Consider the following 14,689-nt stretch of genomic DNA (forward strand, 5'->3'; position numbering starts at 1 on the left):
AAATACTTCCCCTTTTTTCCCACATTTCAAACCGTCACGAGACGCCGCGCCAGCAAACAAATACAAACAAAAAACAAACAAGTTAAAAAACCTTCAAAAAGGAATTGTGTAAATCTCTGGATGAAATGAATCGTATATGAACTCCTTTAGTTTGGTAAACAGCTCCCATGATGCTTTGCAGAGTGAACCTTAGATCACACAGTGCATAAACTGTGCTTTAATATGTGAATGGCTTTGCTTGACCTCCTGCACAATTTGTGCAGCATGTCCACTCACTTCCCCTTCCCCAGACACCCAAGCACATGAAGCTAAATGTGTGTGTGTGTGTGTGTACCATGTGGAATTGTGCGATCCACTGAGCAGCTTCTTGTAAACCTCGTCTCTTTTGTACTTGTGGAAGCTTCGACAAATAAAGAACACAACTTTAAATGGGTAAAGTTCCAAAGTGTCTCCTCATATGAATGAGGATGTTAATGATTAATTATCATTTTTGTTTTGGTTTGCACTGTTCTCTCACTCAGCACTTTTATAGGCTAACCAAAATACACACAAATTGATTTATTTACTTTGTTTACAACAAAAGGCATGCCAAAAAACACTACATGATGGAAAGTTAATTCTTCCAAAGTCTGAATTCCTACTTTTAAAAGGCTCATTTTGTGGAATGGTGTTTGAATCAGTTGGTGCCGTGCTACGCTAACTTGGTAGCTGCTACTTCCGTTAAATGTTCATTTTATTTTAATCTCGTTTATACAAATACAAAGTTGTACCTGGAGTCAGCTTAAATAATGTGCTGATATATTTCTGATTTAAAGACGTCAGGATGTTAACGATCTGATTATCATTATTATTTATCTTTGAATTTGATCAAATAAGCTTGGATTATTCATCATCATTTGTCTTGAACTATAAAACATTCGAAAGAGGGTATGCAGTTAGAGAGACAGGTGGCCAAAGACGGAGGGACGGAGCCTCGTCGTCCCACGGCCGCCGATTGACACACTTAATTGCAGCAATTTGGTTAAGAAGTACTAATCTTTCTGGTCGCGCAGATTGGAAATGTAAATGCTGCGTTACAAACCGGGTTGGACTAGGTGTTTGTTCTGCCAGAGGAGGAGGAGACGCGCCAAATGTGTAGTTCTAAAGTCCACGCTAATCCAAGGATTGCATCCAACCACATGTTAGAGACGGGATAAGGAGTTACGTGCCAAATTAAATTCTGATTTGGCTTCTCTTTGGTGCAGGACTCACGACTGAATCATTTGACCATGTACTTCTAAGTACCAAACCAGACATGAGCTTTGCAAATTAAAGGCTTTTATGAGACGTAATGGGAATTTGTTCCAATGCTCAGACTTTGATGAGTCCTGTTTAGAAATTCCATTTGCTTTCCACTGCTTTTATCTGTTTTCATTAGAATTTAATTGATGTCATCAATGTAGTTTATCCAAAGCAGCTGACCAAATTAATTAAATGTGTGTGTTTTTAAGTTGCCTTGACAAAAACAGCCCCAAAAAACAGGGCGATAATGCAGCATGGTTAAAATTGGATACATGTCTGCGTCTTGAGCATTACAGCGCTTCACAAATTGTGAGCATTGCATTAAAACGTTCCCTCCGGGTGCTCCAGGGCCTCCGTGTGAATTGTTTATATAATAACCTTGTGGCCTCCGCTAAAACTCCAGAGTGCAACAGCTCCTCCGTACCCAGGGGAGAGGAAATAAAATATGCTGCTCGACAACAAGTCCCCCCCCCCCCATCTACCCCCCCACCTCACTCCACCCTGGCACGGATCCTCTCTGCCAGAACATACGAGGCACTTGTAACTCACGGCTTACGCAGAATTAAAACATCAACTTTCATGTACGTTTCCTCCAGAACATCGGAGATGTTTTTGCCGTTCTCATTTCAGGAAACGCGAGGGTTGTAAATGCTGCAGAGGAGCATGTTTTATTGAACGCGTCTTCTGAATGTGGAACAGTGGAACTCAAGACTTGGAGGAGGAACCAGATGAGACGACGCTCTCAGTGCACGGGTCGGTTCAGACGACACATTTGGGTCTTTCATTTACCACTTGGGCGATTTGGTTGTGTAGATTTCCATTAGATAATGCCCTAGTTGCACATGCATGAATGTCTTTTTTTAATTATTTGAAAACAAACTTTCCAGCTTTTTTCCTTTCTATATTCTGAAGTTTACTGAAGGGTTTTTTGATTTATTATTTAAAGCTTGATTTATAGCAAAGTCTTTTCAGTGGTCAGCATATCAAATAGTTATGGAGGGTCACAAGGATATATCCCAAATCGCCTCCACCTTTGACCCCATTAATATAAAGATAAAATATAGATGTGGCCTCATTAAATGTATCGATTGTATGCTTTTGACTTCACTTGATAATTAAAATAAGAGTTTGTGTTTAGGCAACTTACGAACAATCTAAAAAATAAGAATGACATAATAAATGTGGCAAGAAAGAAACTCTTATTTCATAATAGTTTCATATGGATTAAAGCACAACAAACACAATACAAAACATTGTGTGGTTGTTTGGATGAAATGGATAAAAAAAATAAAAAAAAATCGGCCACCACACGGAATAAACTAGTTTCAATAACAAAGAAATACAAATTGCTGTGCAAACGCAAATGACTTTCATTAAGATGCCATCTGTGTTTTCTCCTCACTTCTCCTTTTAACCACAATACTTTTCTAGCAAAAAGGGCCTGAAACTGACAGAACTTCTTTTTAGTTTTGTGCAAACTTTCCAAAATTGTGAAGATTTGCAGGAACAGAAGCAGACGACCTTTATTTATACGTTAAGGTTGTTGTTTACAACCAAAACGGCCATGGGGACCATCACCGGCCTCCCCCCAGTAACCACGGCCCCCTGCGCCTCTGCCGCGCGCCCCGGAGACGTCCCCCACTCCGTCTGCGTGGCTCTAATGGAGGCATAATTACCGCGGGTTTGAGCTGCACGTCCCGCTCTGTGCCGTGAATGAGGCTGCCTCCATTTGTGGCCATCGGGAGCCGCAGCGCTAACGAAGGCAGCGGCGGGAAGGCCGACTTAATGCCTCAACTTCCCCCGCCGTCGCCCAGCAACCGCTTCTCAGAGGCGTCGTGAAGGAGAAATCCTAATCGGTGATTAAAGTTATTTGAGGGGACGCTGGTCATCAGGAACCGGCGCGTCACCAATATTAAACTTTGTCTCTCCAGTCAGTGGGATTCGTAAACACTTCAAGTGCAGCACACACGACCAGCAGCCGCCCACTTTCAGGGGTCCGTCAGCTCAGACGCTGGATTCAGTGTCAGCAGAGAAAAGTTGAGGATTAGCGCGTGAGGTCCGAAGGTTGAGCATATGGTCTACACGTGTTCGACGCTATCATGAACGCGAACCAGCTCCCGTGAGCCGGGAACTCGAGGCGTCTCTTCACCTTGTTCACTACTTTGTCATTTTTATTTGGACAAACCTGCAATCGGTTTCCAAAATGAAAGAAAATCACAAAGGGGGATTTCAGACGTTTAATCCCCTCCAGACAAAACGGACAAGCGGCGGCCCGCGTGCTTCATCCCCTCACAGCCCGAGCCAAGCGCGGAGCGGCCATTGTTTAGACGTTGCTTGGTGCTGGAGGAGAGCAGCTGAGCCCCGCTCTTCATTAGCATGATACGCACAGAGGAGTGAATTACGACTTCATTCGGTTTAGAGAGGGATGGCAGGGATCTGGGCTCTTTGGAGATGTACTTGTCTTTAAGTGTAAAGAGGCAGACCCAAATTGGCTTCTGTTGCTCTGAGGAGAATTCCCGCGGGAGCAGAAATTCAGATCAGGAACAATAGACGGATTTACGTCTCTGCATGAAAGCGGAGAAACAAATGCAGAAGATAGGTGAACCGTTTGAGAGTTGGCCTTTTTGTTCCCCTCGCTCTCTTTTTTCCATCTTAAACCTCAAAGTCATCAAATGGGCCGAACAATTAACACTAAACTTTTTCCAGCAGCCTCTACTGTAACCTACACAGCCAGTTCACGGAGTGTGTTGTAAATTCACTTTAAACCTGTATCCCATGGCTTTATGAGCTAATAAAATGACAAGGCTGAGAGGATATCACGAGCCAACAAGTGCATTTCCACGGAGCAATTATTACTGTGACATTTGAACCGTATTATCATCTAATGGATGCTTAATGTAATTCATTAAGAACTCTTGTTAATGGTACTGAATAGCACAAGATTGTTAATGGAGGGAAAAACTTCATACTGAATAAAGTAATAAGCAGTAAGTATAATAAGAGAAGAGGGGGCTGATAGATCGGCTGGTTAGACGGGGTCTAAAATGTCAGCGCAAATCTTTTTTTCCCACTCAGTTGCTTTTTAGGATATTGTACTAATGTACTTGAACAAGATGTTCTCCATTTCTCGAGGAGAGAAAAAAAGTGGAAAAGTTTCATACACATTTTTGGAAACAGCCTCTGTCCACGCTCCGAGCGGTTACCATTGCAGCAGCTAACTGACATTGGAGAGAGTGTTTTTCTGGGTGGTGTGGTACCATGACAGGTGCTTCAATGAGGCTTTAGGTTCACCCATATAATGTCAACATTAAGAGTGGACGCCGGCTAGTAACACAGATTCCTACTGCACAGTTCTCGTATTAGATCTTTATCTAGATCATTATTATACTAAGTATAATAATCTATGTAGATACACAGTGCATCCAGAAAGAACTCATGGCGCTTCACTCCACATTTTCATATTACAGCCTTACGTCAAATCCATTCAATTGTTTTTTTTTACTTAAAATTCTACCCACAACACCCCATGATGACCAAGGGAAAGAAGGTTTTGGGAAATTGTTGTGAATCTATTAGAAATAAAGAACGAAATGATAACACGTACATTAGTATTTTTAGACTTTGCCATGACACTCAAAATTGAGCTCAGGTGCATCCTGTTTCCACGGATCACCGTTGAGATGTTTCTACAACTTGATTGGATTGGACATGATTTAAAAAGACACACACCGGTCTACATCAGGTCCCAAGGTATTGTCTGTAGAGCTACGAGACAGAATTGTATCAGGTTCATAAACATGTCTGAACCAGTGAAGGTCCCATTGAGCACAGTGGCCTCCATCATTCAGAAATGGAAGTGTAGAAGCACCAGGACTTCCTCTGTGTGCCAGAGTGACCAGATGGAAGCCACTGAAGGACTCTCAGACTATGAGAATGAACCTTCTCTGGTGTGATGAAACAAAGACTGAACTCTTTGACCTGCTCAGAAACCGGTGAGCCAAGCGTGTAACATCACACACAAGAGGACTGGAGGCAGTAATTGCTGCCAAAAGGTACTATATTTTCATTCTTAATTTAAAAATAAAATATTTAAAATTTAATAATATTTAAAATATTTGATCCATCTTTTTCCACTTTTCCACTGTGTCATTATGCCATCAAGACCAGTTTCTCCAGTGCGAAACTTGCTCTGATTATATAGACAGCACGCAGGACCCAGACCATGTGTTCTCAGTGCTGCCCCCCTTCATTCACCAACAGACGCCAGGTTGGACTCAACTTAAACTGTGAAGCACAGACTATTAACTTTAGCACACGACACACAGGGAGAAGTGAAGATATGTGTTCCACTTGGATAAAAGTGGCCTTCTGAGGGCCTGTGGGCTCTGTTGGGACAGACGCACTCAGCGGTGGATTTCCTGTGAATTCTCATGGCAACACTCACGAGGGACTCTGACATAACAACCGGTAGTCAGTTTGCCTCTGGCCAGTCAAGCAGGGAGGAATAAAAACAGCTTATGCACACGTTTGACACTTTTGAACTGCTCTGAGCAAACAATTAGCGGGTTTCTGGTAACTTCAGCGCATGAAGTTTGATTAGGAGCAGCACTTCTCGGATGTTTTACACGTTTTCACTGTGTTCGTCTCCTCGCAAACAACAACGTCTAAAGCGCCGCTATCAACAGGGAAACATCATGGAAAGAATTCAGCATTCAGTGAAGCTGTGAGAAGATTATGTGATTTTAGCTTAAGTTATAGATTGGAATTGCATTATGAATAAATATATTTTGAAGGAAGTGCCTGGCAATGAATCATGCTTTTCGGGGGCCAGGCACTTTTTGGTCACACTAGATGACTATTTACATCCTCTTCATACAGGAAAGAGAAAATAAATCCTGCTTAGCAAAGAAGAAACAAAAGGCAGCGTCCTGAGACATCTCTGGGTACCACCTCGTCCCTCGCTATCCCTTCATGACACCGAATGACAGACGACATGTGTTGATCTGTGGAAACAGCTGCACACAAATCCAACGGAACATTCCACCCAGCTCTGTTGCACGCCTTCGCCAGCGAAGCTACCAGGGCCCCCCAGGGAAGCTCGTTATGGAATAAAAGTGAGTAGTCAACGGCCAGTGTTTTTTTTTTTTATATCTGTCAATTTGAGAGCATTTCAATAGTCAAGGAGTCGTACCAAACATTCTATGATGAAACCTTCTTTTCAGAACAAAGTCATCAGATGGTTACAGATATATAAATACAGCCAGTACAAGTCTACGGGGAAACATTTTTAGGTGACTTTTCTGGTTGTATAAAAGTCTTCTCTCTTGATTTATTTATTCTCTCCGTGAACATTGTAAATACGTTTCTGGTCTCAACCTCAAGTCTGCTTCGATGGAGCATGATGTTGATTTTTTAATTATTAGACCGGGTAGGAGCAGGGTAGGCTTTAGGGCGGGGCTTACTGTAACCTGTGTTTTCACTTCTTGAGAATTCATTGTCAACATTTTGTTTCCTTAACATGTCTTGTGCTCAGCTATATTTTGTTGTTATAGGCAGTAATGTGTAGCTGACTTCAATATGACCAGTCAAAGATGAATATTGAAGTATTAACACTAGTTCAAAAATTCTAATTCTAATTCAAATTAAAATGTTAAAAACCCTGTTTATTGTTTTATTTTAGGACCGTCCTATTTTGAATTGCCAAAATGGGTTTCGTCTTTTCAGACCAAAAGGAAGTCACCTGTTTTTACGACTTTCAGGTTTTTGCACTGCGGTTTCACTAAAACTTGCCAATGTCATTTTGAAAAACATTACCCAGAATACATTTTGCTTTCAATAAAATCACGAGATATTTCACAGAGCGCAATTTACTAGAAAAAAAAGAGGTCTCTTTGTTAGGAAAGATTTAACCTGTTGCCCCTGTTGTCTCCCCCTCCATCTACTAATAACAAGAAGCCTCTTTTCAGCTTCACGGGTGTAACTGAATGAACCGCAGTCAGTACAACCAAACCGTGCCCAACATGCCTCGCAACGCTAGTGTCAGAGGACGGCATTACAGTTAAAGACAGTTTGACATGCTCTCCTACAGACAGCTAAAGAGCTGCTGCTGTTCATGTACTAACACTAGCGCACATGACCTGCAGAACCGAAGCATGTGAGCAGAAAGCAATCAAGACTGACCTTCCTCCAGCTCGTGTAGCGTCTCAGATCAACTTAAAGCCTAAAATCTGTTGTAAGGAGCTGCAAGTGACGGGTCTCTGTCTGAGACCTATATGTCATTCACTTCCTCCAGCTGAGGGGGGGGGGGGCTTTATTTAGGACAAGTTCAACCTATAAAAGAAATGAAAAAAAAAGGCATCGGATGGCGGCTCCCTTTGTCCCCGTGGCCTCAGACTGCTCATTCCCGCCCTGCTGCCGGCCCCCGCCACACAAAGGGGCCACGAGGCGCTGTGCCAAATTGACTTGTCCCTAATTTTTATGCTAATCCTCAATCTTTTACACCAGACGCTCCCCACATTTGATATAAAAGATATTAAATAAATAAACAGAGGGAGACCCAGATAATCTATTTTCGTAAAGACGTCTTATCCTTTGACAAGTGGAGATTTCTGCAGATGGCTTTGCTTATTTGCATGTTCAAAATGCTGACAACGACTAATCACCAGTGTCATAATCAAATGTTAATGTCTTCATGTAAAATAACGCTGTGGCCCATAAGGCAGAACATTTTTACCTTCAAATTTCCCTCCAACTGGCAGCAACTATTGGATATTTGCAGGAAGATAACTCATCAAGTCATTTAAATCAGCTGCGAGGACTTTACAACCAGTATTAATTAGTCCATTTCTGTCGGTGACCTCAACGCAATCTTTTATGACAGAAAAGATTCAACGGCGAGTTTATGTAATTACTGTTCCCGTGAATGTGAGCAGGGTGACAGATAATAGAATAATGGAGGGAAGACAAAAGTGAGATGAAGTCACTGAGGTTAAGAGATATAAGCAATGTCACTTTGGTGTGACTGAATTCATACAAGACGCATACAACCTTTACATTAGAACAATTCCATCTTTTGAAAAAGTGCCCCCCCCCCCCTTTATATTGCTGCATTAATCCTCTTAACCCCAGTCAATGATTAATTGTGTAAAATAAATCGGTCTAGATTAAATGTTTTGTGGTCAAATTACATTTTAGAATTATGAGGTTTTCGACGATGGGAACTGAGAGAAACAAAGTCCTAAATCTGAAAGGCCAAAGAGCACACCTTTCTTTTTTAGTGTAGATAGCTTACAGCCGTTTCCTCTGGCTTCCTGTTTGGAGGGAGCTGGGATTCCCCCCTCACCATCACGACATATTATTCAAGAAACCAAACAAAGAAATGGTTAATAAACAACAATAATAGTATCCCAGCTAGTAGGCTGTAGGCTGGTGGGACCTGCGCGCAAAGGTCCCACCAGCCGCCGCTACTTCCTGGAAATGGCGTTTGGAGCTGTGGCGTGCAGCGGCGCCCTACAACCCCGACACAGCGGGGCTCATGCCGTCCAGCGTGACATGATTCACTGACACTTTCGTTCAAGCGAATCATTCTAAAGATGAGGTGTGACGCGTCCAATCAGCAGTCTCGTCCTATACTCTCCCGCCGGCCGCGGGAGAGCTGGGTGGCTGCGTCAGATGAGGCTTCGGGCCTTCACGCGTCCAAGTCTTTTTGCTTCTTCTGCGTCACTGGAAATGGAGCTAATGCCACTGGAACATCGGACGATTGAATACAAACGGTCATTATTCCATTCGTTGCACACCAAGACAAAGCATGGACACCAAAGGCCAAATTCTAAAAAGTGAGCACGATGGCGTGAAGTTATGTTGTTTTCTTTTCTCAAACAGGAGCCCTCTAAGAACATTTCTGACAGAGGCAACATCTGGAGCTGCCGACGGTCCACCCCTCAAACCACAAACCCCCACGGGCTGCAGCCCGACAGGGTGCTCGCTCAGTTTCATAACCGTTTCCCCTGTTTTGGAAATCTGGGGCTCTCGGGGGGGTTTGAGGCGAATGGTTTACATAATATTCATATTACAACAGATGGGGAGGTGGGAGCGCTGTGGTGTGATGAAACCTTCAAGTGTCCCTTTTTACCTCGGCTCATAACAACTGCACTCTGCTCGGATGAGAAACATTTTCATTATTAAGTTTCTTTTGTAACAAATAGATATGGCCATTGTGAGCTGGGCAATATATCAATATCATCTCAATATAATAATTTCTCTATTTTTGCACCAACGTGTAAGAGAAAATACTCGGTTAACCTTAAAATCAATTTGTGTCTGTTGTTTTTTAAAAAGGAAACTAAATATCACAACTTACAATGTAAGCATCTCTCAACATATATTTAAAAGGTGATTATTGTCGTGGTTTGGAGTCATATCTGTTAAACAGACAGTTCTGCTTTGGCTCGCTACGTTAATCAAGCTCAAAGATGTGAATCTTAAATCATTCTAGACTTTCACCCTATTGCAATGAAACAAAAGTTACACTAAAACTTTATTAAATATTAACTTGTAGTATTCAAACACTTTTATTCAAAACAAAACCATCAGCACCCAAGGGACCTAAAAAAAAAGGATAGTTTGGCAAGCTGCAAGGCTTCCTGCACTCGCACATGACTGCAGCTCTTACACAAAGTGTATCGGAAATGAGGGCTGCAACGCGGCCTCCGCCACAACGCAAGGACGCACGGCTCCACGTGCCACGGCTGACAAGGAGCGATGACTGTGGGGATATAAGAGAGAGCGGGGCGCCACACCGAGGGTCCATTTACACCAAGCCGAAGCCAAGCTGCGCTTATCGCGCGGATGAGTCCGTCGGTACGATGTCGTGCTGCTTGTCCGGCTCCCTGAATAATGATCCAACGCCGCGCTAAGGTTTGGCGAGGCAAAGCTTGCGTTGCAATATTCAGGAGGATATCTTTGACCTCTCATCTTAAGATATTTAAATACCCGTGGGTCCTCTGGGTACCCATGGGTGTTCCCTTCCACGGGCGAGCCCCTTATGATAATCCCATGCCGTCTAGGCTAAAGAACATGCCCTCCGTTGGTACGCAGTTTAAGCGGCTTGTCTGTGTGTATTCTGGAATTTTGGTAGCGAGTATATTTTTTGCATCCTGATCACGCCTTTTTTGCATTAATTGGGTGTGATGGAAAAGCTGAGACTCCTGCGGATCCAACGACTTCTGCGGTGTTCATATATAATGAAGATACCTGTGAGACCATTTTTGTTGTGACCTCTAAGACACTAAGATGAAACTCATGAACCTCATGAAACTTGAGCAGGCATGGCGTTTCTAGCAATGGGGACAATATGGCCGTCCAGCTGCCAGAAAAGATGCAATCCTTGCAGGAATTTACAAGATTTGCGATATCAAACCACAGCGTGAGACCTTGATGAACATGTTGTGGTTTGATATTACAAAATGGTGTCTTATTGGTGTGTTAATATGGGATTTTGAGGGGAGTTTTTATCATTTATTCAATTAAATCTAGCACCAAATGTGTGTATGCAACAAGAGGTATCAACCCCCAGACAGAAAAGTTGTGAGACATAATAGAGCACAGGGAATTGCCATCATATACTTTCATCATACAGCTCCAGGCGATCCACACTTTATTCCAATTAGTTAATGAATTCATTCGGTTTTTATTCCTGATTTATGAGTAGAGCAACCTGTCGCACATTGCAGAAAATTTATCTTTAGGTTTCAAGCTTGCAGATGATGTGGACCACTGTTGATCTGCCATCTTTCCCTAAAGATCTCTGGTACCTCACTAAAAATGGCCAAGACGAGGCCTGTGTGAGTCTCTCAGGGTCAGCGCTCCCCTGTTGTCTTACTAATAGAACTACAAACACAAGATCCATGTTGCAATAAACTAAAGCTATACCTGATTGTAGGGGTGGATGGTCGGTTTTATTACGACAATAACGTTCTGTCCCGCATCATGGAGTGCGTTTCAGTTCTTTACAAGATCTACTGCTCCTCCACGTTTTGCAGGTCTGTTCATGGTCCACATTCACGGTGCTATTGGCCAGAATCACTTGCTAAAAATAAATCATGTAACTACCAACACCAATGCTAAGTAACTAAGGCAAATACGTTGTTTTACTTAAATGAACAACTTAGTCTTTTCTTTGACAATAGTGTTTCTTGAAGTGAAACCGGGGGACATTTGAAGTTGCAGCTGTAGACAGCGTGCGACCAACAATCAATACAGGTACATTGCCACTCAAGTTCACTGGTTCCTGAGTGAAACTGCAGAGTTCATTGTAGAGATAAATAAACCATTTAAGCTTAAGTGGAACACTAATGCTGAGTGACACATAACATGGAAGAGGGGAACACGAGGGGTGTGTGTGTGTGTGTGTGACGGGAAAGCCAAGGCTCCTGGTGCTTTTGTATTTCTGATGGTGTCTAAAGGGTTCATGGTTACCTGAGGGGTCAGAGAAGGAGGACTCTCCTGCAGCTTTGTACGGGTTGAACTTGGGCTTTGGTGCGACCACGGGCGCAAATTTCTTGGGATCCTGCTGCTGGGAGATGGAGATGCTCGCGCTGCCCAAAGTGGTCTCCATCCTGGCGGCCACTTGTCCCGTCTGGTCGTTGCTGTTCCACATGGTTCTGACGGAGAAAGACGGGAGGGGTTAAAACCTCGTAACGGCCAATCCACAACAAAGGCCGAAAGAATCCAGCTGCACACAACAACAGTTCAGTCGGAAGCACCAGTGATCTCTAAGGAGGGATATGAGGGGGAGGGGGGAGGGGGGGGGGGGGGCAGGAAGAGGCTTGTTGAAACTGCAGCAGTCCATGTACAGTACCTACAATACCCAAAATATTATATTATGTATGTATGCATCAAACCCTAACCACCATCTAAAAAAATGAAGGATAATGATTTGTTAATCATAAGCATATTATCTACTCTGATATCACAAACCATATCGTATACGAGTGATACGAGTAAAAATAATCCCGATGACCCACCCGTAGCAGAACCCACGTACATGACAGCGTTTCTCAGGGTGCTGCAGGCCACTGGGATGTGTGCACTGGACTCAAGTCTACACCACTTCCTGGATTTCAACTATTGAGTCAGACCATCAAAGCAACTGTTATTTCACGTGTAAAAAAGTGATGTGAAGGGATAAGCGCTGTGTTCTGACACGCATTCATGTGTCCAATTAAATGAAATGGTAACATGTCAATGCTTTGAACTCTGACACGTTTGCAATGGGAATAACAAATCAAAAAAAGTGATGTGAGAGAGTCCTATTTATGCCTCTTTGTTTTTTTGAATGTATGGGAAACAGTTGGATTGAAATTGCAAGATCAAATTGCAGCCAAGCTCGACAACTAAGCAACTTAATAACTGATGAATATGATGTTGGTGCATTGGTGGATGTGTATGGCCATCATACAGTTACAGTGAAAACAACAGTCAAAGACTTTGCCGTGGCTGAGGACACAAACATCCAGTATTTCACCATCACATTCTGAAATCACTTGAAATATTTGAACTATTTATACGCCGCGCTGTTCCCCATCCTTCTTTTTTGTTTGTGTTTGTTATGCTGCGTTGTGATGTTTTTATGCTGTTTATTATCCTCAGTCTGACTGATACAGGGTTTACATTCTTTCTCCGGAGCACAGCAGAAGAAAAAAAAAAAAAAGCCCACGCACAATCATCTTTTAATATCTGCTGAAATCCCTGTTCCTCCTGCCGCATGAATGCTTCTTACTTTTGATACACCACCCCCCCCCCCGGTCTTAATGCTGCAATTCAAACATGCTGGTGTCTCACACCCACCTGTCCTTTCAATGCAAAATGCTTTCATTTCTCAAAGCTCAACTGGCTAACAAAATAAAAGATGAATTAAAAAGAAGGCGAGAAAGGAGAAATGATCTTAGAATGTGTGAACAGGATTCAATGGGTGACGGGTTGAATGGAAAACAGCTGTTTTACTGTGTGGTTACTTTTTTTTTTGATGGTGGCAAATAACTCACAGGGGGTGTTATTTTATGCGTGCTCGGACTTAAAGTGCACATTAAATCCACTAAAAGTCTTTTTTTTCCTTCAAAACAGGATTCATGTGGCACAAGCTACACCGATGACCTCAGCTTTCAATCACGGAATAATTCATAGCTACTTGTGTCAATAAAACCTGCTAATCGATCGACTTATTAATGGAGAAGTGGTCCAGACCAAAAAAAGATTGACATATCTGCAGTTTGAAAAAAAAAATTATGGAAGGAATGCAATAAAAAAAGGAAGCAATAGAAATAAAAAATCTAACATGGATGTTATTTCTGAACAAAAAATGTTGCCAGGGATTTTTCAGAAAGGTTTCTCCGTTTTGAGAACAACAATCCTCCGTTGTGGTAAGGTGGAGGCAGATATCTGTAAAAACCAGCAACTCACCACATTATCAGACAATTACTGCAATGGCTAAGTGGGAAATATATGGGCTTTCTATTATAATGTGACAACCTTTTAACAAGTTAAGGGCCGAGCCTGGTGTTTTAAAAGAAATGCTGTATTGTTGCTGGAATAAATTATAGGAGCAAAACATTGTATTAGTCAATCTTGTAATATTTCCTAAAAAAAAAAAAGAGCAGCACATAGTAATCAACAGAGGGCAGTTCACCAGAGACTTTTTTAAAAACATAAATCAAATTACGGTGCACTAAGTTCCCTTTTTATGTTGAGGGTGTGACGGGCACACCAAAAAAAAAAAGAAATTAAAAAGTTAAGCCCCGCCAGAGTGAAAACAGACAAAACCAAAAAGTAACCGTTTTGGTTGCTTAGTGACGGCAGGCGGGACTTTTCCCAGCACCTGTTGTCAAAGTGCCCTGCGGTTTTTGACACAACCGCAGCGTGTTCCTTCAGGTCCCGGCTACTTGTCAAATACACACGACGACGACGACACATCAGGCAGGACAAAGAATCTACTGCCGTCAGCTCATTCACCTCAAGGAGAATCAGAGGGAGCTGGCCCCCTGACCGCGTTCAAACGGGTCAGTGACCAACAGGGGCGCAGTTCACACCACAAAGGATTCTGCAGGCTTCCGGGCTCCAAAAGCCCAAGAAGCCGACAAATCACCGCGTTTCAAGCTTGGTCCTTTGACCCTTTGAATCTTCCCTTAGCTGCAGGAGTACAAACCCCCGTGGCTGGTGCCTTTTATTCTGGAATTGTTTTCTCTAATGAAATATATCTCTTCAAGCTCTACTCTACAAATGAGGTTTTACAGGCTGATCTTCTGGGCTGAAGTGACAGGACATGACGTATGTCGAGGATGCATTCTCACAGTCCTTGTTCTACGAAGCAGACAGGCTGATAACAGCGTTCATTCCACCATTCACACTGTGG

The 14,689-nt window shown here is 42.7% G+C and overlaps 1 protein-coding gene across 2 annotated transcripts in view; it reads right to left on the reverse strand.

The window, feature by feature from the left end:
- Positions 1-14,689, reverse strand: part of lpp (LIM domain containing preferred translocation partner in lipoma) — a 110,757-nt gene that overhangs the window by 62,109 nt on the left and 33,959 nt on the right. The window contains exon 4 of one of the 2 annotated variants that reach the window (XM_037469363.2): positions 11,758-11,942. In XM_037469363.2, the coding sequence (XP_037325260.2) occupies positions 11,758-11,938 (181 nt within the window). In that variant the 5' untranslated portion in view covers positions 11,939-11,942. Of the gene's footprint in view, positions 1-91; positions 313-11,757; positions 11,943-14,689 lie in introns of those variants that run through there. The other variant, XM_037469365.2, reaches the window with a different exon arrangement.

Source organism: Pungitius pungitius, chromosome 7 (genome assembly GCF_949316345.1).
Source record: "Pungitius pungitius chromosome 7, fPunPun2.1, whole genome shotgun sequence".
NCBI lineage: Eukaryota > Metazoa > Chordata > Actinopteri > Perciformes > Gasterosteidae > Pungitius > Pungitius pungitius.